This window comes from Pan paniscus, chromosome 6 (genome assembly GCF_029289425.2).
Source record: "Pan paniscus chromosome 6, NHGRI_mPanPan1-v2.0_pri, whole genome shotgun sequence".
In the NCBI taxonomy this organism is placed as follows: Eukaryota; Metazoa; Chordata; class Mammalia; order Primates; family Hominidae; genus Pan; species Pan paniscus.
Window position 1 is genome coordinate 142,583,712 of NC_073255.2, and position 27,863 is coordinate 142,611,574.

The 27,863-nt window shown below is 44.3% G+C and overlaps 1 protein-coding gene across 11 annotated transcripts in view; it reads right to left on the reverse strand.

The window, feature by feature from the left end:
- Positions 1–27,863, reverse strand: part of ATXN7L1 (ataxin 7 like 1) — a 266,428-nt gene that overhangs the window by 128,080 nt on the left and 110,485 nt on the right. The window contains exon 4 of one of the 11 annotated variants that reach the window (XM_034964743.4): positions 360–27,192. The exons of the other annotated variants lie outside the window; for them this stretch is intronic. Within the exon in view, the coding sequence (XP_034820634.1) occupies positions 27,107–27,192 (86 nt within the window). The 3' untranslated portion in view covers positions 360–27,106. Of the gene's footprint in view, positions 1–359; positions 27,193–27,863 lie in introns of those variants that run through there. 11 annotated transcript variants of the gene reach the window in all.

Here is a 27,863-nt window from a genome sequence, read left to right on the forward strand (position 1 = left end):
AGCTTTCCACATCATGAAGTCCTAAATACATATAAGGGATTCTCAGTCAGTAAATGCTAAAAACGAAACCAAAAACCCAAACAAACCAAACAAACAAAAAAACCTAACTACAGTCCTTTCCTCAGACTGCCTCTCAGTGGGCCTCAGAGCCCGGGGCAGCTGCTGCAGCTGGCAAGGCCAATCTGCCATCACTCAGAAATTCCACAGTTGGACAGAAATCAGGACAGGCAGCCCAGCTCCCGTCAAGGTGATCCTCTGCAGATTAAGTAGACCATCAATAATCTTTGGTTAACATCTGACTCAAGCGTGCACCAGCTCTTCCTGCCCTCCTTGCCCTCCAGCTGAGGCTCTGTTGGCTATTGTGTGCTGTTCTGAAGTTTTAGCAACCTCCTTTCATGTTTTTTTTTTTGTTTTTTTTTTTTACCTGGCTGGCTTTGGAGTTTCTTACATGATGGAGCTTGAGAGTAAATGAAAGTGATTCCTGAATGTTGACATGTAAACATCATTGACCAGACCAGGCCCTATTCAAAAGGAAGATATTCTAAGTCTTCCAAACTCTAATCAAAGTGAATAGAGAGAGAGAGAGTGAGAGAGAATACAAATATGGGACAAAGCAAGAAGGTAAAGGAGCAAGCAAAGAGAGAATACCTATTAGAACATTCTTCCTGGAGCCATGAACAGATCTCTCCATAAGCTCTGGAACTTTCTAGTCTCCACACTTATGCTTTCCCTTCCTGACAGAGTGCCTGACATTGTCAGCATTAACTGAAAAGGTGGAGGCTGCCAGACTGAGCTGGTGAAATAATTCTATGGGAACAAAGACTCACACTTCTCCTCTGTGCATTCTCATCTATAAGGGCTAAAACAATTTCAAATTAAATACCTCGAAGAAATCCTTTTTTCCTCAGCCACTTTCCCACTAGATCCCCTTGTCCTGGGCTATAATAACAACATCTACAATAATAATGATGATATCTGCTGGATACCTTTTATACAGTACTAGCTCAGCCAGGCATTGTATAAACACTGCCAACCACAAGAAGCGTATCTACACTGAGACTCCAGTCCTTCTTTTGGGATATTCCCCGTGATTTCAGGGTCCAGGACCTTCCATCAAGTTATGTGCTAATGGAAGCTCATCCCTATTAACATGTTGTCTTTCTCTTGTATTATTATTATTTTTTTAACATGGTAAGGCACACTTTATTCAAGAGGGCTCTGGCAATAGGCATAGAGACCTTTGCGATGAGATCTTGTAGCTGGCAAGAAAGACTGGACCCAACATTCTCCCTTGTATGCTTTGAATTTATGGAAAAATTTCAAACATACACAAAAAGAGAAAAGTGCAACAAACACCACATATGCCTACTACCCAGCTTCAACAATTAATATCCTGTTAATCCTGTTTAATCTATTCCCACCCCCTAAATGTTGTTTTTTGGGAAGATTATAAAGCAAACACCAGACATTAGACCATTTCAGCACCACCCCTTGGCATTATTTGTCTTTTCTTTTCACTTTGTTGAATGTTGCAATGACTCTGAGGACCCAGTGAGATTTCCTGCTATGGATGGGAGGTAGTGTGGGGTATACAGGAATATAATTAATTAATCATATATTAATTAATCAAATCTATATTAATCAAACCTAAGCCACCAATCCACTCACTTATTTATTTTTGATATTGTTTTATGGTAAGAATTGTTCAAGTTGCCTTATACTTATTATTTAATGAAACAAGGGATTGAAACTAGATTTACCCTTAAAAACTGGGGCTGAAGACAGACAGTAAAGCTAATCATTTTCTTGGCTTCTGAAGATGGGTGATCCAAAGGGACTCTAGAGTTCCTTGTCAGGGAACACCAACCACTGGAGAAATAGGATCCAGTCCCTCCCTCTTCTGTGGGCTTCCCAGGACTGAGTGATGAGGCTTCAGTCACCGAGTGGCAACAGTCCTATCCATATTGGGGCTGAATATAGGAAATGCAGAATGCATGAGGAACAGGGAAGCTGAAAACATGGATTGACTGTGTGCACACATTGCTATTTAATTATTTATGTGAACTGTTTGCCACGTGTGCTTAATTACCTTGCAGCACGATAATGAACAGGTCTGTCATTAAAATCCCATTGGATTCTAGTGATGAAAACTCTCTCTGGGTTTTCCTGGCCTTCTTTTGCAGCAGGCAAGGTTGCTGGCCCAGAACTTAAAAATATGAGTGGTTTGTTCCTGGCTAGGTCTCTGGTCTCTGAAGCTATGGCAATTGCAGTTTTGTGGAACATGTTTAAGGCTCTGATGGGAGATTTGGCACATCTATGGCCAAAGAATGGCTCTCTTACCTCTGATCATGCCAAAGTTTGGGCAAAAAGTCTCTTCTTGAACTTTTGTTGAGATGGGACAGATTGGAGCTGTAAACCAGGCCTGTGGGCTTATATAATTTCCAGTTCCCCTAAAGCAATTGTTCCAGAGAGCTGGAAAACATATTTACGGACCAGCTCTTCCCCAGACTAATTAAATCAGGATCTCTGGGAGTGGGGGCTGGTGCTGCCCAGGTGGAGACCCACTGCTTTAAAGCAAGTACATGTTGTGCACACAGAGTCTTACTTTCTTCTCCATCTTTCTCTGTTAAGATAACCTTTTTTTCTCAAAGCTTTTGAGATAGAAGAGATGTGTTCTTTTTAGGTTTGGGTATTCAGGTCATGCTGGCTTCATAAAACGAATTGTGGGAAATTTTCATCTTATGCTATGGTCTGAAATAGTTTGAATAACAAAGGATCTATCTGGTTTTTGAAGACTAGCTAGTACCCGGTTATAAGACCATGAGGACTTTTAAAAAAGGGAATCTCTTTAATAAAATTTCTAATGTATTTTATGATTATTGGTCTATTCAGGTGTTCCACCTCTTTGGGGACATTTTATTTTGCCAAGAACTTCTCCATTTCCTCTAGATTTTCAAATGTATTGCCATAGATTTTCACATACAATGCTTTGATAAACTCTTTTGTGCCTTTCCCAAATGGTGATTAAATCTTCTTTCTTACTCTAATAAACTTTTCAAACTTCCTCCATTGTAACAATATTAGCTAATGCTTATTGATCACTGATCATGTGCAGAGCACACGGTCCTAACTGCTTTACTTGTACTAAACTCAGTTCATCCTCATGACAATTCCACGAAGTAGATACTCTTATAATTCTCATGCTACAGTTGGGTATGTAGAGAAGTTAAACAATTTGCCATTAGGTCACATAGTAGCATGCAGCTCTAGCATGCTGCCTACTAACGTGCCCGTGTGTGTGTGTGTGTGTGTGTGTGTTAAGAATTAGCCTATCATTTGACCATATAGGGTTAAGACTTAGAGGGGAGGGGGACTCTTCACCCACCCTCTCCTCCTTGTGTCCTAAGATGTGCTGCCTTGGGTATAAAATTAATTGGAGGTGGGAGTGATGTCATAGCTAACCCCAAATTCTCATTAAACAAAACAAAACATAAAAATAATGAAGGGGCGGAAGGAGTAACAACAGCGTGGAGCTGCAGGTTCCTGCTCAAAGCTCGTAAGGGGGGAGTATGATCTTTTAAGAATTTTGTGGCTGGAAGGTGACAAGATTCCAATGGCAAAGAGTGGCCCAGAGACTTGGGGCCATGAGTTCCAATGTCTAGATGGAGGATTCTGTACTATGTAATCCTTTTGGTGACCTGGCCCAAGGTTACTTACTTGTTTTGAAAGTTCACTCAGACAATGAGAAGCCCACACCAGCAACATGAAGCAGACACGAATAGGGATGAAGAAAATAACCACAACCACCTAAAAGGGGTGAGTGGTTATTATGCTCTACTCACAGCCACATCACACTGGGCAACCTTTGTATGAAAAGATAGATTTAAAAGATCTTCCAGGACGGCTCTCTGTCACTTCCAGAACAAAAGCTGAACTCTTTCGTGTGGCCTTGAAGGATTTCCACCAACTGACATCAAGTGGCTTTCTAAGCCCATTTGCTACTGCTCCCCTCAGCACTACTGCTGTGTCAGTCAAACTAAACTCCTAGCTCTATATGTCATTGTATGTCTGCCTTTCTGCCTTTGCCCATGTTGCTCCCACCACCAGGAGTGCCCTTTCTCCACTTCTGAATATCAAAATGTGATGAATACTTCAAGGTCTAGCACAAATGTCATGATACTGCTTTCAATATAAATAAATCATACTAGCACTCACATATACTTACCAGCAATATAACTAAATCATACTAGCACTCACATATACTTGCCAGCACTTGATATTCGTTAACTGATTTAACTTGTAAAAGAATCCTGTGAATTATGTACTATTCTTATCCCTATTTTGTAATTGGGGAAATTGACGATCAAGGATTTTTCCAAGACTACACAACTGTCTAGTAGTTGAGTTGGGATTTGAACCCATGTAATCCGGCTCCCTGCTCTCAACCCCTCTGCACAGTATCTGTGCCTCTCAGCAGGCATGAGCTATAATGACTTTTTTATTTTTCTTACTACACCTACCAGACAATAAGCTCCTCCAAGAAAGGCTGTGGGTCTGGTGCACCTTTGCATCCCATCCAGTTGGATGTGCCATAACTATTTGCTGGATGCAGAGCGCTAAGCCAAAGTTGGTCATGGAGCTTGTTACAAAGCTTAGTAAACATTGTAGAGAAGAATACAGTACTAGGTGGATGAGGTGGGGAGGGCAAGGGGGAAAAATTTGCAACCAAGGTCCATCCCTTCTGACAAGATACTTAGGGAGGCTGACTTTTAACAAATGATACAGTGGAAAATCACTGCTGAAGAGTGATCAAATGCAAATCTGGAAGGTACAATCTGAGCTAGGCAAGGGAGATGCTGGCAGAGGTGTAGAAATCTTCAGGCTTTTAGGGACCTGGAACCATGCCTTAAGGCCTTGCTACAGAAAGCGTGGTCCCTGGACAAGCAACAGCATCAATGGGAGCCCATTAATCACGCTTTTTGCCATTTTTAAAAATGGGTTCAAATCCCATTTTTAATGGCAAAAACCACAATTACGTTTGCACCAACCTAATAGAAATGCCCCACCCCAGACCCATGGAAGAAGAACCTATATTTTAACAAGATCCTCAGGTGAGTTGCATGTACCCTAAAGTTTGAGAAGCATGCCCAGAAGGCCAGACATTCAGGCCCACCTCCATAGACTGTGGCTTAGTTGGTTTGGGGTGGGGCTAGCCAGGGCAACCACATTTTCAAAAACTTTTACAGTTAATTTTACCTTGCAGTCTGGGCCAGAACCACTGCCTTGCTCTTCTCTAGAAACTGGTGGAGTGAAAAGACGGAGGAGGGCAAGGGATGGAGAATCCCAGTTCTGTCACTAATGAGCTATGTGACCTTGGGCATGTCATTCAATATCAAATGAAGAAAGTAGATTAGATCAGAGGTTCATGAAACTCAGAATCAGAAAATACACATTCCTGGACCAAGTGAATTATAATTCCCAGCACTGGGCCTGAGGAATCAGCGTTTTCAACAAGTTCCCTAGGGATCCTTGTGTAGCCGCCTGGCCCTGTATTGGGGATCAGTCAGCAACATGACCTCTAGGTCTTTTCCTCTACTATTCCATGATCTTAAGAGAAGGAGAATTTTGCCCCAGGTTCTAAAAGCAATGATAAATATGTGTTGGTATAGGTTCAAACATTTCATTCAAACATTCAACAGTTCAAACATTTTTGACTGCACTGGAACCTGCTGTAAGAAATATAAGTACTTTTCATGAAGACTATATACTGTATATATAGCTCCACACCTTTCCCTTACTGTGATCCACTCTGTTTCCTTCTTTTATTTTCAAATGTACCACTCTGCTGATTTCATGATACACTAGTGGGTTAAGATAATTTGTAAAACCTGGTGCAGACAATCTCTGAATCAAGAACAAAGTCAGGGCCAGAAAGCCAGAATCTGTGTCACCTAGCAGAGGCCAGACAGCACCATGCTGACCTGTCCAACCCATAAGGAACCCAAGGGGCAGCTGATCACAACATGTGAAACTACAACAAAGGGACACTGGTTGGGAAAGCTGGAAAGGAGAAGAGAGGTTAGTGGAAGGCTCAAGACTCCAGGCTGAGGAGTTTAGCGACGATCACAGAGGCAATGTGCACTCTCTGGGGCTTCCAGAACAGGCAAGATCCACAAAGCATTTACAGCAGTGGTTCTCAACACTAGAAATACATCAAATTGCTTGGAAAGCACTCACAAAATACCAGTATCCACTCCCAGAGATGCTAAACCGCTAACCCAAAGTTCTCCCAAGTGAATGGACTATGTAGCTGGGATGGAAAAACCACTGATCCAAGAGTTAGTTAAAGAGGCAGGGTGACGTAACACAAAAAATGTGGGCTTTGGGATCTCTTAATTTCTCTGAAGTTTCCTGTGGATGAAATGGGCATAACAACATCCACCTTAGCAGCTTGTTGTGAGGATTAGAGAGGAAGTTACATACACACAGCAGCTGCTCAGTCAAAGGTCGCTCCATTCATTTTTTTTTTTTTTTTTTTTGGAGTCTCACTCTGTCACCCAGGCTGGAGTGCGGTGGTGCGATCTTGGCTCACTGGAAGCTCCGCCTCCTGAGTTCAAGCCATTCTCCTGCCTCAGCCTCCTGAGTAGCTGGGACTACAGGCACCCGCCACCACGCCTGGCTAATTTTTTGTATTTTTAGTAGAGATGGGTTTTCACCATGTTAGCCAGGATGGTCTCGATCTCCTGACCTCGTGATCTGCCCGCCTCGGCCTCCCAAAGTGCTGGGATTACACGTGTGAGCCACCGCGCCCGGTGGTTGCTCCATTCTGAAGCCTTCCTCAGGACCAGTGAGAACCCTAAGCCCCAGAAAGGCAGGTCCAAGTTCACGTGGCTGGGCTGCAGCAGAGTGGGGATGTGCGGAGGCTCAGCTCTAGATGTGAATTCTTTGGCACTGTGGGCCTCCTCTCAGGACAGAACAGAGCTCCGGGAGGGTCTTGTGTATCAGGCTCATCTAAATCCAACTCAAATGACCTCAAATGGCCATTTCTCTCCTTCCCCCACTGAACTTCTGTCAGAGCACTGGGCCAACAGAGAGTCTGTCACACAAAATAAAGCCTTAGTTTTCTTTACCCAATAACCAGGTCATATCCTCTCCCTACAACATTATACAAGCTTGCCTTTCAACAGGATAGTGTTTGATTTTGACACATTTGAGCTTGACGTTCTTTTCTGATAGAAGTATCAGTACGATGCCTCCGTGGTGAAAATGCAGTCGAAGAATGATTTTTCAGCCCGTGTGGAAGGTGAGTTGGATGGGAAGAGAGGGGTGATGGATCGGCCAGCTGGAAGGCAGTGTCAGCAATTCAGACATGGGTGGAGGAATTGTGAGTTTTATGGGTTCTCTCCCTAAAAGATGTTGAAGTCCTAAACACTAGCACCTGTGAACGTGACCTTATTTGGAAATAGAGTCTTTGCAAATGACCAAATTAAGACAAGGTCATGAGGGTGGGACCTAATGTAATCTGACTGTGTCATTACAGAGGGAACTCTGGACATAGAGAATGACATGCACAGCGAGAGCACCTGGTGAAGATGAAAGCTGAGATGGGGGTGAGGCATCTACAAGCCAAGGAATGCCCAAGCCTTCCAGCAAACCACCAGAAGCCAGGAGAGAGGCAGGGAGCAGATTCTCTCTTGCAGCCCTCAGAAGGGACCAATCCTGCTGACATGTTGATCTTGGACTTCCTGCCTCCAGAACTGTGAGATACATTTCTGTCACTTAAGATATCCAGATTGTGGCACTTTGTTATGGTAGCCCTCGCAAACTAATGCAGTGGTGTCAGATCCTTGTTCAAAGGACACATTGTCACGAACAGAGGCAAAGAGCCCCAACTGTCTCCTTTCAAGAGCTAGAACTTCAGAAGAGTAAGCATGCTCTGTCCTACAGGTGACTCTTAACCCACAGTTGAGATGCCTGGCTTTATCTTCTGCAGAGATCTAGCCTTGAAATAAAGCTTGTGATCTAATTTCAAGATTACCAGCCTTTTTGTTGGTGTCCTCAAATATGCCTGCATCGGAGCAATAACCAGTGGCAATTTTCATATGGACTCTCTCATCAGTACAATAGGCAATAACCCTTACCTCAAGCTTAACATATGCGAGGCATTTGCCTTTTGTACATGAATCCACCCAATTTTCACAACCACCCTATTATGTGTGTACTATGCTTATGCTCATTTTACAGAAGAGAAAACTGAGTGAGACACATAAAGGTAGAGTGAGACACACAGAGGTGGAGCAACTTTCCCAAGGCTGCACAACTAGAAATGTTGGAGCTGGGATGGGGATGCAGGCAATTTGGTTCCAGAGTCTGTGTCCTTCTACACTACAAAAATGGCTACCACATGCTGAGGGCTTACTCTGGGCAGGCACTTTCCAAACACTGACATTATTAATCCATTTTACACGCACAACCGTTTATCTAAGCTTGCAGACTGTTTATTTTCCATATTCATACTTCCAGGGAAGCTATTTTAATTTTAAACATAAGATGGCCAGCCATTACCCCCACTTCCCAAACACATACGCACAGCCTGGGCCCTCCTCCAAAACAGGTCACTGGCTAGGGATCCTATAGCTTCCCTTGACGAGTATCTTCCAGCATCCCAGGATTCACCTCTCCCCCTCTCAACATGCTTATGCCCTCCCCAACTTCCAGTCCTTATCTCCCCAGCCAAAATTAGGAAGTGATTCTTTGTGGGCAGCCCAACCTCTGAAGGTCAAGCTCATTGCTTTTCAAACTAGAATTTGAAGGGTCTTTTCCTCTCCTGGTCAGAGATGAGTGGGAGCTCTCAGATCTGGCCTCCCAGCTTCTGTAATTGATTTATATTTTGGTATAAAATAACTCTTGATTTTACTGAGGGAGTCAGAGAAGGGGAAGAGGTACAGGGGATCCACACAGAGGCAAAGAACAGACAGAAAATAAAGGAGAAGAAAAACCAAGAATGATTACATATCTGTGCCAAGAACTGGGGCCAGGTACTCAGCACATTGCTCCTATTGCCAACAGCTGAGAGCGGTTAGGCAGTGTGTGGCAGGAAGCTGGATTGGAACCCAGTACTCCTTCAGCTGCACCTGAGTAAGAGTCCCAGGGAGGCTGCCGGCTGGCTCACTGTCTCTGACAAGCAGCAAGTCTTCTTCAGGAGAATTCTCGGTTGCATAAAGAGGCAGTTTACAGGACTCTAACAATCACTGTCACCTCTGGAAAGTCAAGGAAGGGAGCTCTCCAAGGTTCCCTGTGCCACTCAGGGCGACACTGAGAAAGCAGATATGATCACTTTAGAAGTCCGTGACTATGCTGAATGTTACATAGCTGCATTGCAGCAGCCTAGGAGGTGGCCACACTCATGTGGCCTTCTTGGACCTTCTGACCCACCAGCCATAAATGCTAACAATGCCAAATGTGGCACAGCTTCCTTTCAGAATCAGTCAGCAAGACACCCTGTGGTTCATGCTTCCCTCCAAATCTGCTTACTAACTTATGAGGAAATAGATCTTTCCGCCTCAGTAACAACAAAATTGGTCTTTGCATCTGCGAAAATTATGCTCTAGATGACAGCAATCCTGAACATTAATCAAGTATCAATCACTGACATGAGTGGAAAATGGAGCTGGCGTCTTTATTTAAGTCTTGTTTTGAGCAAAGCAAAGCAAGGACTGATTGCGGAGAAAACCCTTTAATGGGTTTGAAACAGCACGTTGCAGCGTGAGCTTGATGGCTGAGGTCTGGTTCAATGCTCAGTTCTCTCTCTAAATGGCTGTGCTCCTTGTGCCTCAGTTTTCCCATTTGTAAAACAACAGAAACGTCATCACCTCTCAAGTCACCAAAGGATTAAATGAGACAACACATCCCTACACAGAAACAATGATCTATTAGATATATTCAGAATAACCTGGGTCTGTGTCCTTCTACACTACAAAAATGGCTACCACATGCTGAGGGCTTACTCTGGGCAGGCACTTTCCAAACACTGACATTATTAATCCATTTTACATGCACAACCATTTATCTAAATGGTTGTGGGAGACTAAATCCGCTAGGGAGAGAGTCCCTTATCTTGCCCAAGAGCTTAGAGTATATTTAACATGCTCTGTGCCCACACCAGGGGAATATTCTTTTTTTAGGGGAATATTCAGGTTTCTGAGCTGCCCAGCCCCCACCCAAAGGGCTTGTTCTCCATGTGTCAGCAGCACTGTCCTGATCTCCCTCTGGGCTCATCCCAACTTGCCAGACTTAGATCTTACCCCCTTAAAAAAGTCTTCCACCCCCAAATGCAAAACCTGAATCCAATTGTAAGGAATCACCAGGTAAACCAAATCCAAGACTTGTAATCTTTAAAAACATGAAGGCCATGAATGACAGAGACTGAAGAGACACAACTAAATGCAATATGTACTCCAGGATTAATACTCTTTTTTTTACTTTTTTTTTTTGTTTTGTTTTTTTTAGATGGAGTCTCCCTCTGTCACCCAAGCTGGAGTGCAGTGGCACAATCTCGGCTCACTGCAACCTCCGCCTCCAGGGTTCAAGCGATTCTCCTGCCTCAGCCTCCCGAGTAGCTGGGATTACAGGCGCCCACCACCACGCCCAGCTAATTCTTGTATTTTTAGTAGAGATGGGGTTTCACCATGTTGGCCAGGCTGGTCTTGAACTCCTGACCTCAGGTGATCCATCTGCCTTAGCCTCCCAAAGTGCTGGGATTACAGGCGTGAGCCACTGTGCCCGGCCAACAACTATTTTTTGCCCTAAGGGATAACTGGCAAAATTTGAATAAGCTTTAATCAATGATGTTAGTTTCCTGATAATTGTACTCTGGTTATGTAAGAGAGTATCTTTGTTTTTAGAAAATACATGTTGAAATATTAAGGGGTGAAGGGATACAGTTTTGCAACTTACTCTTAAATGGGTCAGGAAAAAATTAAAAATATAAATATATATTTAAAAACCAATCTGTATAGATACACATACATATAGGGGAGGGGGTGGACAGTTTTTGCAACTTTTCGATAAGTTTGAAATTAACTTCCTCTCCCCAGAAAAGCACTCCACAATTGATTACACTCTTTCCTCTTTCTCTTTTAACATCCTTGTAATGTATTTTTTCATGTGGGCCGTGTACGGGAATTCCGTTTGTACGCCTCATACCACTTAACTTACAGGCAAATAACATTACAGCTGGAAGGAAGGGTCCTCAGAGACCACATAATTTGAAACTTCTGGGTGCTGCAACCAGGCTGAGAGGGGTCCACAGCTGTTGTCACCCAGCTGACCAGTTCCTGAGCTGCCCTGTGTTCTAGGGGCTCTTTCCCCTACTTCACACTGCATGGCCACGCAATGCAAGAAGCTGCAAAGGAGTGGCAGGTGCAACCGATCCCCTTGGCCTTTGGGACGATGCTGGGCCTGTTGGGAGGGGCAGGAGGCCCTGGAGTCCCAGTCTTACTTTCTGTTTACCCAGAGTGGAGCTATGATGTGAAAAATGTCAGGAAGCTGCTCTAATCCCATCTGTTCCCAGGGCTCTAGGTAACACCTATGTGTGAATGGGCCTCAAATTTGTCTCTCTAACCCTGACCTCCACCTGAGGTCCACACTCCTATATCCAACTGCCAGTTCTTGAACATTGACTCAGCACCTCTAACATAACATGTCCCAAACCAAAGGTTAGATTTCTCCCTTCCCCTGCTTTTCCCTGTCTCAGGTTCAGTGGACCATTCCCCCAGTGGTTCAGGCCAAAACCTCAGGCTCATCTAACCTCCTGTTGTTCTCTCACACTCCACATCCTAGGAAATCACGTGGGCCCTATTTTCCAAACATATTCAGAATCTGGCTTTTCCTCAGTGCCGCCACCACCAGGCTGATACAGGCCACCAGGACTGCTCAGCTGGACTTTTACAAGCACCTTGTGACGGTGCCCTGTTCCCACCTTTCCCGTGTCTACACTGCATTGCCTACCCAACAACCGCAGTGAGCATGTCTCTCTCTGGCTCAGAACCATCCAAGGGCTTCTGTGTCACTTATAATAAAATCTGCATCCTTAGAAGGATTTACCTGACTGGATCCCTCCCTGAGCAGTCAATCTCTTTTCTCACATTCTTCACTCCTTGACACTTCAGGCATCTCATCCCTGTGTTGTCCCAGGGGCATGAGAGCCTGGCATGCCCCCAGCTTCAGCGTCTCTCCCCTGGTGCCCTCTCTGCCTAGAGTCCTTTGGCCAAGTATCTACAAGACCCTCTCGCTGACTGCACTCCCTGATTACCTTGTGCAAAAGAGCACTCTGCCCTTCCTGCACTGACTTTTCTTCACCTGACATCATACACTTCTTTGTTTACTATTATATCCCCCAGGAAGTTTCTAGACACAGGGAATCTATGTGGTTCTCTGTGAATCCCAGCCACTGCTTGGCACATAATAGGATCTTCTTAGTACTGTATTTACTGGATTAATAAATGAATGCATTATTAAGTCAAAAAGCAAGGAGCAGAATGATGTATAAAATGCACACTCATTTATTTTAAAAAGGAAAAATATACACATATATACTTGCTTATCTTTGGGAGGATGGAACAGCCTTGCCTTCTGCGATGGTGAATGGGTGACTGCGGGCAGGAGTAGGAGGGAGACTTTTCACTGTATACCCTTCTGTGATTTTTTTGAATTTTGTAGTAGATACATGCGCTATCTGTCCAATGAATTAAAAACAGAAAAACATATTTGCCCCTGTGATATTGTGAACTATATATTTGGTCTTCAACCCATTTTTTGGCATTCAATTCTTAAAATCCTTAGAAGCGCCAAAATGATGTCTTTTGCACGCTAATGAGTTGACTGATGGCAGCGGGTAAGTAGCTTCAGGATGGGGGCTGTTCACCAGAAAGACCAAGGCAGGATTAGAGGGCGGGGACTTTCAGCTCCACCTGCCAACCTCTGGGAGGGGAGAGAGGCTGAGGGTTGAGTTCATCACTAATGGCCAGTGGTTTAATCAATCATGCCTACATAATGAAGCCTCCATAAAAACCCAAAAGGGTTCGGAGAACTTCTGGATAGCTGAACACATGGATGCTTACAGAAAGATTAAGAGGAATTCACTTTCAGGGCAGGGTGGCACACTCTAGCTCCATAGGGACAGAAATTCTTGTACTCGGGACCCTCCCAGACCTTGCCTTATGTATCTCTTTATCTGGCAGTTTATTCGTATCCTTTAAGATATCCTTTATAATAAACCAGTAAATGTGTTTCCCTGAGTTCTGTGAGCCACTCTGGCAAATTAATTGAACCCAAAGAGGGTGTTGTAAGAGTCCCAACTTGAAGCCAGTAGGCCAGAAATTCTGGAGGCCCAGACTTGCAACTGGTGGGACAGTCGGGGGACTGAGTCTTGGGGACTGAGCCCTCACCCTATGGCATCTGATGCAATGTCTAGGTAGATAGCGTCAGAATTGAATTAAAGGACATTCAGCTGGTGTCCACTGTGGAAGTGATTGCTTGCTTGGTGGTGGGAAAAACTCCAACATGTTTGGTCTTAGAAGTCTTCTGTTGGCCGGGTGTGGTGGCTCACACCTGTAATCCCAGCACTTTGGGAGGCTGAGGTGGGCGGATCACCTGAGGTCAGGAGTTCAAGACCAACCTGACCAACATAGAGAAACTCCGTCTCTACTAAAAATACAAAATTAGCCAGGTGTGGTGACACATGCCTGTAATCCCAGCTACTGAGGAGCCTGAGGAAGGGAATTGCTTGAACCTGGGAGGTGGAGGTTGCGGTGAGCCAAGATCGTGCCATTGCACTCCAGCCTGGGTAACGAGCAAAACTCCATCTCAAAAAAAAAAGAAGTCTTCTGTTGATGATTGTTGTGGTGTAAGAGCAAAGGAAAAACACATTGAGCATGATTTTTGCACACACAACACCCAACTCTAATAAAATGATTATGGGAAGACATATTCAGAGCAGACTTAGTCTGCATTTGTGACAAGGGACAAAGGGCAGCGGTGGGATGCTGGACCTGGAATGTCTAGGAGAGTGGTCCAGCTCTTCTCTACCTGTGAGACTCTGGCTGGGTTGCCTGTCTGGTCTCAGTAGGTCCCGAGTTGCTCTACTGCAATAAAGGGTTGGGGAGGTTAGATCCGACCATCTTAGAGATCTCTCTCCAGCTGCATGGCTCTGTAGTTCCATTTGATTGGATGTTACCTGTTGGACCACACAAATGGACAGGTCCTACGCTATGCCCTCGTGAGATCTCTGCAGACCCAGCACCAATGATGCAGGAATCCTCCTGCCAGTGACACAGTTAGGTGTCCCCCTGGTTACCTGGGCCTGTGTATGACTGAGCTAGAAAGCTGAGGCTCACCCTCCTGCTTCCAGAGTCTTCTCCCTCAGGCCTGAGGCTTGGGGCTTTTGCACTGTGTACCTCTGCCACTTGAAACTCTCTGGGGAGCTGAGCAAAACAGCACTCAGGGCCAAGTGTGGACAGGACTGCCTGTGTCTCTAGAGCCGGGCCCACCCCGGAGATAAGGAGATCGTCAGATGGTCTCATGAGGCAGCAGGGCACACTAAAGTAAACTTTCCTTTCCTGAAAAATGTTAGTAAGAAAAAACTGCAAATGAAAAGAGCTTTCAGAGTGTTTGGGGAAAGGCCCTCTGCTGGGGAGGAATGTGAGGAGTGGGAGAGACAATGCTTGGGCACCATTCTAAATTATCTGCATGAGGAGAAGGAAGGGAACAGCTTGGGTGCACAGGAATTCGCCCCTCACTTTGGAATGCCCCACCTTACTGTTTTCCTTATTAGATTTGTCTTGTTGATGATTTTAGACTAAGACTAATGTTAATATGAGTTTAGATTCTGTCTGCACAGGCCAAGGGGTTGGTGGAGAAATGTTTGGAAGTGTTTTGGGTTTCAGAGGAAATTCCTTGCAGGATTAAAGAATTTTCTCTGGATAGTCCTCAAAATAGAGTTTAGGGTATAGTTACAGTACAGGAGAGTAAGGAAGGGTAAAATCATCATACTGCAAGTCAAACAAGAATGAGAAAGAAAGTGGGCTTTTCAAAAGAAGTTTGACAATATCTTTAGTCCTTAACCAATGATTTTAAGTCTAATTCTACCTTTATTTTGAAAGCTCAAGAGTTCTAGTCTTCGGAGTTGTCATTTGGGGGTGGAGATAGGGGCAGGATGTACACACAGTTGTCACCCTGAGAAAAGGGGCCACTAAGAGAGGTTGTATGGGACACAGAAGAATCACCTGAACCCAGGAGGCAGAGGTTGCAGTGAGGTGAGATTGAGCTACTGCCCTCCAGCCTGGGCAACAGAGTGAGACTCTGTCTCAAAAAAAAAAAAAAAAAAAGAGTGAGAGGTTGTATCCCTTAATATCCCCGGATTAATATCTTTCATATCCTTGGATATTAAAGAAAGTAGTAGACAGCATTAGGTTGATTTCATCTGGGCAGCACCAGATCACTTGTGGGGCTTCTGACTTGGCAGGTCTCAGGTAGGGTCTCCACTTCTTTATTTCAAAAAGCTTCAGAGATGACTGTAAATCAACACAATTGTCTGTTGTTCTCCCTGCTTCCTTCTCCCCCAGGTCCAAACCCACCGTTGAGGATCACTGTTGGCTGTATTCTGGGCACTTACTGCCTAAAAATGGACTAGTCTGTGAAGGTTCTTCCTGCACTATGCACCTGCACGATACACCTAAAATCTTAATTTGCCTTTAACAGCTGTACCCCACAGGAACCTATGAGGTCTTCAAAATGGGAGAACTTGGGATTGACTTTTTTCTTTCCACTCATTTAAGTGCACTTTGAACCATGTGTAGACTGCAGGCACTTTAGAAAGAAGCTGAGATTGAAAAGTCTGTCTTGACTTCCAAGGAAGGTTAAGTCCCTGTTCCCTGTTTGCAGCCCCAGGGCCTGCTCATTGTTAACAGTTTGTGTTTCAAACAACATACTTTGTGAGCAGTTAAATATGATGGATAATATAATTTTAGATTTATAATTGCTCTTTTTTTTTTTTGAGACAGGATCTCACTCTATTGCCCGGGCTGAGTGCAGTGATGAGATCTCAGCTCACTGCAGCCTTGACCTCCCGGCTCAAGTGATCCTCCTGCCTCAGTTTCTTGAATAGCTAGGACTACAGGCACGTGTCACCACACCTGGCTAATTTTTGATTGTTTTTTGTAGAGACAAGGTCTGCTATGTTGCCTAGGCTGGTTTTGAACTCCCTCCTTGGCCTCTCAAAGTGTTGGGATTACAGGTGTGAGCCACCAATCCCAGCACTTTGGGAGGCAGAGGCAGGTGCATCACCTGAGGTCAGGCGTTCGAGACCAGCCTGACCAACATGGTGAAACCCCGTCTCTACTAAAAAATACAAAAATTAGCTGGCCATGGTGGCAGGCGCCTGTAATCCCAGCTACTTGGGAGGCTGAGGCAGGAGAATCACTTGAACCCGGGAGGTGGAGGTTGCAGTGAGCCGAGATTGCGCCATTGGACCTCAGCCTGGGCGACAGAGTAAGACTCTGTCTCAAAAAAAAAAAAAAAAAAAAGTTACTTTTATCAATCACTCCTTTGGCAAGTGGCTTTTCCTTTTCCTCAGTTTGCATTCAAAGCCTTCCATGATCTGGTTCCAATGTGATTTTCAAACTGGCTTCTCTCATAGCTCCTGCAACCCACTTTCGTTGCTTCAAGTTGACTGGCTGCCTCACTGTTGTTTTTTCCTTCAATGCTGTAATAATGGCATAGGATTATATCATTAGAATGATGAATGTATCTTGACTTAACTACTCCCCAATTGCTGAACATTTTTCTATTTCCCTTCTCTGTGTTTTACTTTGCCAGGAAGGGTGTCTAAGGAATCATGCAGTCTAGTGGCTTTCAGCTTTGGCCAGTCACTGCAGTATGGGATTACTCCATACTCCATGGGAAGGGATGGATGGGAAGGTGGGAGGGAGGTGGGAGTGTTATAAAACTCTCAATGGAGTTATGCATATAGGAAAAGGCACAAATCACACATGTGCCGCTGGATGCCTATTCACAAACAAAATCCCCACGTAACCAGCATCTGGATCAGAAATGACATTCCCAGCACCCCAGAAAGGCTGGGGTGTAGTGGCTCATGCCTGACGGGTGAATCATTTGTGTTCTGGAGTTCGAGACCAGCCTGGGCAACATGGGAGAAACCCCCGTCTCTACTAAAAATACAAAAAAAATTAGCTGGGCATGGTGGTGCATGCCTGTAGTTTCAGCTACTTGGGAGGCTGAGGTGGGAGGATTGAATAAGCCCAGGAAGTCGAAGCTGCAGTGAGCTGTGATCTTGCCATTGCACACCAGCCTGGGCAACAGAGTGAGATCCTGTCTCAAAGAAAAAAAAAAGTCTCACCTTCAGATTGGTCATTTGATAGCTGGATTTCTGGATCTGAGGTAAACCCAGGAATTTGCATTTTTCAGATTCTCCTCAGGGGGCTCCCATTTACCACTAGACTTGAAGACTACTCATCTACCAAGGATTTTCAACGGGTGCCCCTCAGGTGTCCCCCTGGGGATGTGGGGGTAGAGACAGGGAGCCGTCAGCTCTGCCTTTCCATGGATCAAAATCACTTGAATCTCTTTCTTATACTGGGCCTCCTTCGGTAGATAGCAATCCTTCAAACAACCATAATCTTGAAAACCACCCATATCAGCTCTCAAGGGAAGAAGCAGAACACAAGGATTAATACAGTACAGACATATCTATCAGCATTTACATGAATTTATTTCAGGTATTGACCTTTTGCAATAGTAAGAGCTGGTTAAGCAGCTTCTACAAGGTGGTTGTTTTTGCATCTGATGTGAGTATGTGAGGTTCACAGGACAGGCAGTCGGGGAGAACAATTGCGAATTCACAGGCCTTAACTGGAACCTCATGAAGATGGACTGAAACTCATGTCACTTCTTGTTGCCTTTGACCTCGATGGTACAAATGTCCTGCAGAAGCTGCAGCTCTTCAGCATGGAGCTAAATGCACACACCTGGCCCAGGAGTCAGAGAAGCTGAAGGAGGATCCAGAAGGTGGAACAGTTGCAGGCCCGGCTGGCAAATGAGTGACAACGTATGTGTTGCAAAGTGCTGCTGCCTTTCCATCCTTGGAATCTCCCAAGAATTTCTCTTAGGCTCCATCCCAATTAGAAACTCACAGGACAGGGAATTCTAGGAAATGTAGTTCACCCTAGTCTAGGATGCGTGACAGCCACCACACCACCCTCTGACTATCATTCCCATGCTTGGCTACCACTGGAACTATGCAGAGTGTTAGCTTCCCAGGTGGCTCAAACATGTAGTTGAGGCTGAGAAGCACTGGCTGTCAACTGACACGTGGATGTGAACTTTGAGACTGCCCCAACCCAGGTCCCAAGAAGATAAATTCTATACTTTTTTCATCGCAAGAAGAGCATAAAAAGGTCTGGTTATTTTTCCTAAGGTCCTAAAATGTGGCTTTTCTCATTATCCTGCCTTCCTCCTGTCTGTCTTGTCTCAGCTAACCCAGCTACAACCTTCCTGTAGTCCTCAACACAGTGGCCGCACCCTGAACAAAGCCCTCCCTTGTTTATCCTCCCGGTACAAAGTGCATTAAGAGCACAGCTGGAAGACCCCAAGATCATCCAAATGCCACCAAGCTCATAGTGAATTGAAGACCACAGTGAATTGAAGACTCAGAAGTTTTCACTATTAGGCTTCTAAATAAAGCATCTTTTCCTCTGTGACACAGACTAATTAAATGATTGTAACACAGCCAAGTGGTCAGTGAACACTTAACCACTGTGATGTGAGCCACAGAGCTGGTGAGAGCCAGTGCTGCAGACTCACAGGTGGCTCAGCTGCTGCTGCTGAGTCTTTCTCAAGGATGGCTGAAGGAGAAGCCATTGGAGGAGATAGGGGTGGTTGTAGAAGTGGGAAAAGAGTTGGGGGCTGGAAAGAGCTGTGGTGCAAGTTGCAGCTCTGCAACTAAGTGGCCACTGGGGTTTGCACAAGTCACTTAAATTTTCTAAACCTCAATATCAGCCCTACCTCCTGCACAGGATAATTGAGACATCAAATGAGAGAATACACGTGATACAGTCTGGGAGGAAGAAAGTCCAAAAGCACGGTCATTCTGTGTTAGTAGTTTTAACTCTGTTATAGATGACACTGGTATAAGGTGAAGATTATCTAGTTTATAGATGGATTTTTATTTAGATATTTTGCTTTCTTTTTCCTATCTATGATGTGGTTATTTCTAATGAGGTCTGCTGAAGTGTGAGATTGACGCAAGTGACTAAAATGGGATCTTTGGGATTAACCTTGGGTTTTTATTATTTATGCTCTCCCTCTCCTCTCCATTACAGCAGACAGCTGAAGACAGGCTGAACCACCCATTCTACACTCTGGAGATAAGTTTACATAGAAAGAACCCTTCTAAGAAAAAGCAACAGCGAACTCATCTTTCAGAGCATCCTTGAGGAGTAAAACTGGGAAAGGATCAGGCAGTGCTGCTCTATGTTTATTGGTATGTTCACTATTTATGGGAGTTTTCTCTTTCAGAATCATATTTTCAGCTTCTTGAGGGCAGGTCTGAATCCTGATGAGGCTTTCTGTCTGCATTAGTGCCTGGGACAGTGCAGTAGAAAGGATGTGGGTTGTAAGGATCCAAAGTTCTGAGATCTAGTTACAGCTCTGCCCCCCCAAAAGCCATTTTAATCCTTCTCGGTCTCAGTTTCCTCTCTGTAAGGTGGGAATTACCCACTGCATGGGAGTATTGTATAGGACAAATTAGACAATCTGTGGGAAAATACTTCTATGACCCAAAACGTGCTGTGCAAGACGGACAGACTGCGGTAAGAGCTCTTACGTCTCAAGAACTCTATACTAGTTGATTTTCCTGTTGAGGATAGGCAGGCACAGAGCACAGGTGGTCGACCCTGGGCTTCAGATGGGAAAACACTCAGGAGTGGAGGAGAGGGGAAGGACATCCCTGGCAGCCCCTGGAGAGACCACAGACACTTTCTCACTGCCCATCTTGGAAGATCTCTGCACTATCTCTTTTGCTTCAAGCTGTTAGTCTGGTCCCTTGTTTATTTGTTCTTTTCTTTTCTTTCTTTCTTTTTTTTAAGAGACAGAGTCTCACTCTGTTGCCCAGGCTGGAGTAAAGTGGTGCGATCATAGCTCACCGTGGTCTACATCGTGCAGCATTAGTAGTATAGTGGTGAGCATAGCTGCCTTCCATAGCTCATCGCAGTCTCAAATTCCTGGGCTCAAGTGACCCTCCCACCTCAGCCTGCTGAGTAGCTGGACTATAGGCATAAGCCACTGCACCCAGCATATTTTCAATTTTTTTGTAGAGACAGGATCTCACTATGTTGGCCAGGCTGGTCTTGAATTCCTGGCTTCAAGCAATCCTCTCCCCGTGGCCTCCCAAAGTTCTGGGATTACTGGCATGAGCCACCATACTCAGTCTATTGGTTCATTTTTTAAATCAGATGTTCACTGAGCACCTACTATGTGCCAAGCACTGTGCCAAGAACTGAGAATTGAATGGTAAGCAAAATCAGGTAAGGTCCCTGCCCTCATGGAGTGGAATCTGGCCTGTTTCTTCCCAAACATGTTTGGACTCAAGCCTATGCACTAAGTCCTGTGGGTACCATCCAGCCCTGGGGACAGACATAAATGTTGTGTTTTAGTGGGATTCCAGATATAAGCTGAAAAATATCAACAAGTTTAGGCCAGGTCCAACAAGGAAAAAAAGAAAAGGCAAAACTCCCAGCAACCTCTTTTTTGGGTCTTCCTTCCTGTGCCCTCATCGCCGGTTTCCAGAGTCATACTCTTTATGGTTTTACCCTCTTTTGGAACTCTCACCTAACTCGTTCATATTAAGATGTTTCCTTCTCTAGAAGCACTGAATTTTATAGGGAAAAAAACCTTAAAGAAATGATACCCCAGCTGGAGGGATGTTAGAGGACATCCTAAATCACACCACTAGGGTAGTCATTTCAGAATGGCACTTTCAGGGGCAACAGGTATAGAGGAAATGGGTGCTGGCAGCAGGGATGAGTTCCCTTAAGCAAATCTCTGTGCTGTTTAAACATTACTCAAGGTAAGGAGGGGAAAGGCAGGGAGCAATATGGCTGCCATCAGGGTCCTTGTTTTTGTTTAGAGGAGGTGAGTTTGCAAGGGCTTATTCCATTACTATAAGTGATAACTATATAATTCACTGTATAAATGAATGTGGAAAAAAATAAAGACCAGGGGAGTCTTCTGTAGCCAGAGCCTAGAAAAGCCCTATCCACTGGTCCTCTTTTTAAATTTTTCTCTAATTTCTGACCAAGCTGTCAGACAATCCTACTGGTGAATTTCCAGCTGGAATTTCAATTTCCCTCTTAGTGAGAAAAGTGAGACACATTTTATTATTAGACCCTAATCCCTAAAGTGAAATTCCCGAAAGACTGTTGGTTACGTGAACCCTGAGTAGACTCATCAAAAGAAAAGCTTTGTATTGTAAAATAAAGCATGGGCACTGAACACCACACGAAAGAGATGCTCTGCGTTGGGAGGGATGGGAAGGGCAACATCCAGGTAACCGTCATGCAGGTGGAGACACAGAACTTTGCCAAGCACCCCACTCCATGTGTCTGGTCTGCTTGTAGCCACCCACCTCCCTCCAAAAGTAAGCAGACTCCTGGCTCCACAGTCTTTGTGTCCTTGTGTGTGTTTATGATGTCATCGCCCACACGTGTATCGTCAGAGGCTGCATTTCAGTCCTCCCATTTTTTGCATGCCTTTTAAACTTATTTTAAGCGACCAATTTCCCCCTCATTCTTTTCCTTACAATTTTTCTGTTGAAGGCTCTTGCTGTCCAATCTGCAGTTTCTCACTGTCTGGATTTTGCTCTTGATGCATGCCAATATGTCCAAATGCACTCATTTTGATGCAAATAATCACCCATTTAAAAAAACTCTGTTTGCCAGCCATGTTCTTAAGGAGGGCACAACCCACCATAATCACTTTCTCATGAGCATGTGGGCAAAGGGAGTGCTCACAATAGAGGTAATGAGACAGAGAGAAAAATGTGAATGTGATTTATGAAAAAGAAATACATATATTTCCAATTGGAAGCGACCAGGGAATGCTTCTCTTTAGTGCCTTTCAATATAGTTTGCTTTAGTAGGAAACACATTTGGAAAGGGATTTGGCATCATGTTGTACTCTAGGGTCCAGGGTTGTATGCATTAGTTTTTATCAAAGATGATTGCATAATAGGAACCTGGATGTAGCAAAAACCTAAGGAATCTAAACCACTAACCAAGCTCACCAAATGTAATAAATATAAATCACAGATGAAAGGAAGATTAAATCTGGCTATTTACTTATGCAAGAAATGAAAGCTTTAAGATTTTTTTCGTTTTCTAATCTCAGCAGGCAGGCCCATGAACATAATTATTAGTATTTTCAAGGCTTGATCAAATATTGGCTCATTCACTTAATGAACTCATTCACTTAACGGTGATGACCTCCAGGTACCTGCAGTAAGTCCAGAACCCTAAATTATATGCTCCAGAGCTATGGCACCTAAATGATGGACAAAATAAATGAGTAGTGTTATACTAGTAGATGGGAGTTTTTTTTAACACTTAAAATTAAATATGCCTGAATTAAATACCTGTTTTGATTTGCAGAGGGGAAAAAAGCTCCCAAAAGATGGATATGATAAAAGGCTCCCTTCAAACCCAATAGGCTACCAACACTACCTTCAAAACCATCACAGCATTAGTTGTACAGTCATGAAAGGGGCCAAAAAGACATAGAGGGGAATAAAAGAAATTAGGCACAGGGCCTAAATGAGCACATGCTCGCTCTCTATTCTTATTTCTTTCCTTGGTTTTCCTAGGGATTGTATTTTTGAAAAAAAAAAATCAGGTTTGTGAGGCCTCCTCTCTGCTCACATTCACTAGAGAGAAGGTAAGGACAAAAAGGGATAGGGAGGGAAAAGATAATCACAAGAAGGATGGAGGCAAATTTCACAGGCAGACTGATATCTTCCTTGGGCTCAGGAGTTTTAAAACTCTGCTTGCAAGATTAGGTTCTTGCTTTTATAGTATAGATGGTAAGAGATTTCCAACTCTGATTTTACAATGCTCTGGGGTATATGCAATTATTATGATGTGTGCATTTTAAATTCTCAAAGTCAAATTAATTTGAATTCTTTTTCACCAAAAAGGCAGACATTCAAAAGCTTTTTTTTTTTTCTTCCAGTTACCATCCTAGTCTACCTGTCTGTATTTTTTTTTTTTTTTTTTTGAGACAGGTCTCACTCTGTCACCCAGACTGGAGTGCAGTGGCACGGTCACAGCTCACTACAGCCTCCATCTCCTGGGCCCAAGGAGCGATCCTCCCACCTCAGCCCCCTAAGTAGCTTGGGCTACAGGCATGCAAAACCCCACGTGGCTAATTTTTACATTTTTTTTTTTTTTTTGTAGCAATAGGGTCTCATTATATTGCCCAGGCTGGTCTCAAACTCTTGGGATCAAACAATCCTCCTGCCTCAGCCTCCAAAAGTACTGGGATTACAGGTGTGAGCTACCATGCCTGGCTCTTTTTGAAAGATTTGATACTCCTTGGAATTTACCCTGCCTGGGCCCTGGTACACAGTTGCTCTGTTTCAAGGCTAAGTATTTGTCTTCCCAGCTGGCTGGTGCTCTTCTTCCAGGCCCTCTCTGGATCACTAGGAATTCCACAGTTCTTCCCTAAGCCTTTTTTCCATCCTTGTCCCTCTTCCGAGTCCCTACTCCAAAACTCCTCATGGACTGCTCTCTTCTTGAGGTTTCCCACCTCGGCCTCTAAGAGCTATGGTGGAATGAAATTCCTGGTGGGCAGGCTGGGCTGACTCCCAGCAGTGATATGTGAAGGGGAAGCAGAACTTCGCAAGGGGAATAAACCTATCAGGGCCTTCCATGCTTCCATCAGCTCACTTCTCCTCCTGGGCTGGGCTCAATCTAAGTATGTTACATCCATAACAGTGATTAATCCTCATACCACCTCTCTGAGAAGCATGATTATACCCATTTTCCACACATGAGAAGATTTACACTCAGTCAGAGCAGGAGCTAGACAAGGCTGGCTGAGCAGTGAACCTTGCTCCCAGCCCGGCTCTGAACCATCACACTCTTCAGTGTGAAGCAGGAGATTTTAGCCTCATGTTTCTGGACATTGGAAGGACTCAAGAGCTTTGGGGTTTGCTCCTTTGGTAGCCAGTGGAGGACAGATCAGTGGTGACAGGTTCTGGCTCTGTGGCCCCCTGCCATGCCACTCTGAAAGGGGGCCCTTCCCTGCCTGTGCCTAGGCCTCCCTGGCCACCACCCAGTTTTTCCATGAGGGTCTACCACAGAATGCAGGTGTGAAGTCTTTACCCTGTACCTCCCTACACTGCCCAGGGTAGAATGTGCTGGTTCTTCTCAGGACTGTGCCATCTGTAGATAGACCAGGGCCTTAGCCTTCCTTCTTAGCAAACGAAGTGTATCAGTTCATAGGAAACCACTCTGCTGATGACACTCAACATCTGAACACAGGACAGTAAAAAAGGCCCTTGATTTGGGAGGTACGGGGAAGAGAATGGAGACAGGCACGATTCTGTCTTTACATCTTGAGCCATCCCTGCGGAAGGGGGTCCGTGGGGTGGCCGGGGGTGGTAAGGCTTCAAATCCTTTCTTTGAACCATTTTAAAGTTTTCTTGCATGTTGCCTCCTTTCCCCATAAACCCATGTAACACATCACCAACTACTAAACAGAAAATGTTAAATATATAATAAATATACTAAATTATATAAAAATATTATTTAGTGGCCTTTTTTTTTAGTTTATTCTTACTTTTTTTTTTTTTTTTAATCCAGGTACCCAATTTTATCAGCCACGTTTGGAGTAATGGGTTGATGAATGTTGAAACAGTCATGGGGTTTCATTTATTCATTATGTCTTCCTTCTTCTGTGGGAGTCAGCGCTGAGATGATAAATGCTGGGCTCAGATCCAGCTTGGGCCACTCACTCCCAAGGTTCATACACAAACAGACCAGCTGGATCAGGGCCCAGCAGGGAGGTGAGGCTTAAACCTCCTCGCTGGAGGAGGAGCCAATAAGAAGACTGGCAGCTTGGATAGTGAGTGTGTGTGTATGTTTGTGTGTATGTCAGAGTGACCTATCCCAGGTGGATGCTGGGAGTGGTGGCAGGAAGTGGGGTGTGATCAGAGAGACAGGAAAATGCTCAGAGAAATGTGTGATAGCTCAGATGGGTCTCAAAACACAAGGCCCTGTCTACACATCCAGCACGATTCCTTCTGGAACACAGGGAGTTAAAGATGAAACAACTCTAGAAACTGAAACTAATTATCCATGGCAATTTATTAAATAACTAAGGTTTCTAGGCCTTATTAAAATAAATGTTTAGTGTATTTTCTTATTCTCTGACATTCAGTTCTTCACTTGTCAGCACCTGCTGGCAGCAGCTGGAGTAATCTTACCAATTTTGCCGTATGTGCAAATCAATTTCATTTCCCCCCCCCCAAAGATAGAAATCAGTAAAGTGATTAAGTTACAATTAAGGCATGTCATTGAAAGCCCAGATAACATGAAAAGGCTGAGGAGGAATCAGCTGGAGGTCACCAGCGATTTCCTTCCACCCAGGTTAAATGATTTTCCCCCCTCATTCTCCTGCCTGCTCTACTGCATGTGACACTGTGGATGAATCAACAAGCCTCCTCCTACTTCTGGGAAGTCTCTCCTTTTTCTGGCTTCCATCATGCTTTCCATATGCCAAGTTCTCCTCTTGTCACTCATACTGGCCCCCTAACTGTTAATCTGTCTGTCCATCTATCCAACCATCCACTCATCCAATAGATGTTTAATGACCCAGTGTGTCATGCACTGGGAAAAATGACAAAGGATATTTATGTATAGTTTTACAGTTAAAAAAATGCTTTTCCATATATTATTTAATTAAATTCCTGCTACAACCATATGAAGGGGATGTTAGGATCCCCATTATTTTATATATGAGGAAACAGGCTCTGAGAGGATCTGCAATTTATTTAAAACAGCACAGCCAGCAGGTGGCAGGGTCTAGACATGAATTCAGGTTTTCATTCCATTAAGAATTCCTAATGGTACTCTCCTATATTCTGGTGAGGTATAATTTCTCAACTAGCCTCACTGTTCCTAATGAAGTGTCACGCTCCAGCTATCACGTATTAACTGAGACTATGCTAGGCTCCGAGGGATGCAAAGACTGAGTCCCCACCCTCACAGAGCTTGTGGCTGAGTTGGGAAGGCAGACATTAAACATTTATGTTCACACAAGAAATACTTGTTTTCAACATATAAGGGAGAGCTCATCTAGTTGTGAAAATTAGGGGAGTCTTCCAGAAGGAAGTAATCATTAAGATGCAGTCTGAAGGATGAGTCAGAGTTAGCTTTGGAAAGCGAGGATGAAAGAAAATCACATGTACAGAGGGAAAAGCATGTATGTGCAAGGGCCCTGTGGCAGAAAGACCCAATGTGCTGAAATTCTGAAGGCCAGCTTGACTGGAATATAGACAATGAAAGGGAGCCTGGCACAGGATGTGGCCCAGACCACACAAGACTTTGTAGCCATGATAATGATTTTTACTTTCAGCTTAAGAGCAATGGGAAGCCACAAGTCAAGAGAATGACATGATGAACTTTGATTTTGATTCTGACTTCTGCGTGCAGAATGAATTGTAGAGGAGCAAGAGTGGAAGCAGGAACAGCTGGAAGGCTTTTGCAGTTGTCCAGGTGGGAATTGATGGTAGCTTAGACCAGCTTTGTGGTGGTGAAAATGAAGAGAAGAACCCCACAGGTACCCCCTGCTCTGCTCAAGCCCATTTCCTTACTAGATCCTGACACCAGAGTGTGCTCACGAATTTGCAGTGAATAGAAGCTTGTCCACACTTCAGGGCTCTGCTGGAGTCTCCTCTTCCAGGAAGCCGTCTCCAGACAATGCCAGTCCTCTGAGATCTTTCAGAAGTTGTACGTCTCTTCTGCGTTTTCCATTCTCACACCTGATGCTTCTCTATGGCTTGGCTGCTCTCTGGTCCACTCCTGGAGATGCCTTCATTTCTCTTGTTGTCTTGCTTTCTCCCTTTGGAAAGTAAATGCTTTGTTGGCATTTGCTGAACGGTATCAACATGGCTCCTTTGGAAATTATATTTGTAAATGATTACTCATGCCAATTGCCATGTTTCCCCCTAAATTAAACACTGGTTGCTTAAATGCGTCTTCATGATCTTGTTCTATCAAAATGTATGTCCCAATTTTTCCATTACTTCCTCTAAACTCTTTTCCATATTTCTCCTAGTAGAAAGCAGTTTCAGGGGGAATGGAATGGCGGTGGGGTGGGGGCAGGAGTGCAAGACCTGAATTCCTATACCTTTTTAATGGGGTATTTGATTAATCCTTTTCATGGGCACCATTATTCATGCCTTGATAGAATCTCATTTTATAGCTCTTAATACATGGACCCAATTTACCCACATCACATTGTATTCTAATACTTGTCATCCAAGTTATTAGCTATCTCCTTCTCAGTGTAAAATCATCAGTAAGTTTGATTAGCTTATTCCCTGGGGATGATAGGGGAAATAAGAACAGACACAGTACAATATGACCCCAAGGGCTCTGCATTCTCAAAAGAAGACTGCTACATGGAATCCATTTATGGAGCCAGGGTGGCCAAAACAAACATCCGCCCCATGGGAGGGACTCTGTGCAACCCAGGAGCTGTAGCCATGAAGGGCTGACTGCTGCCATTAC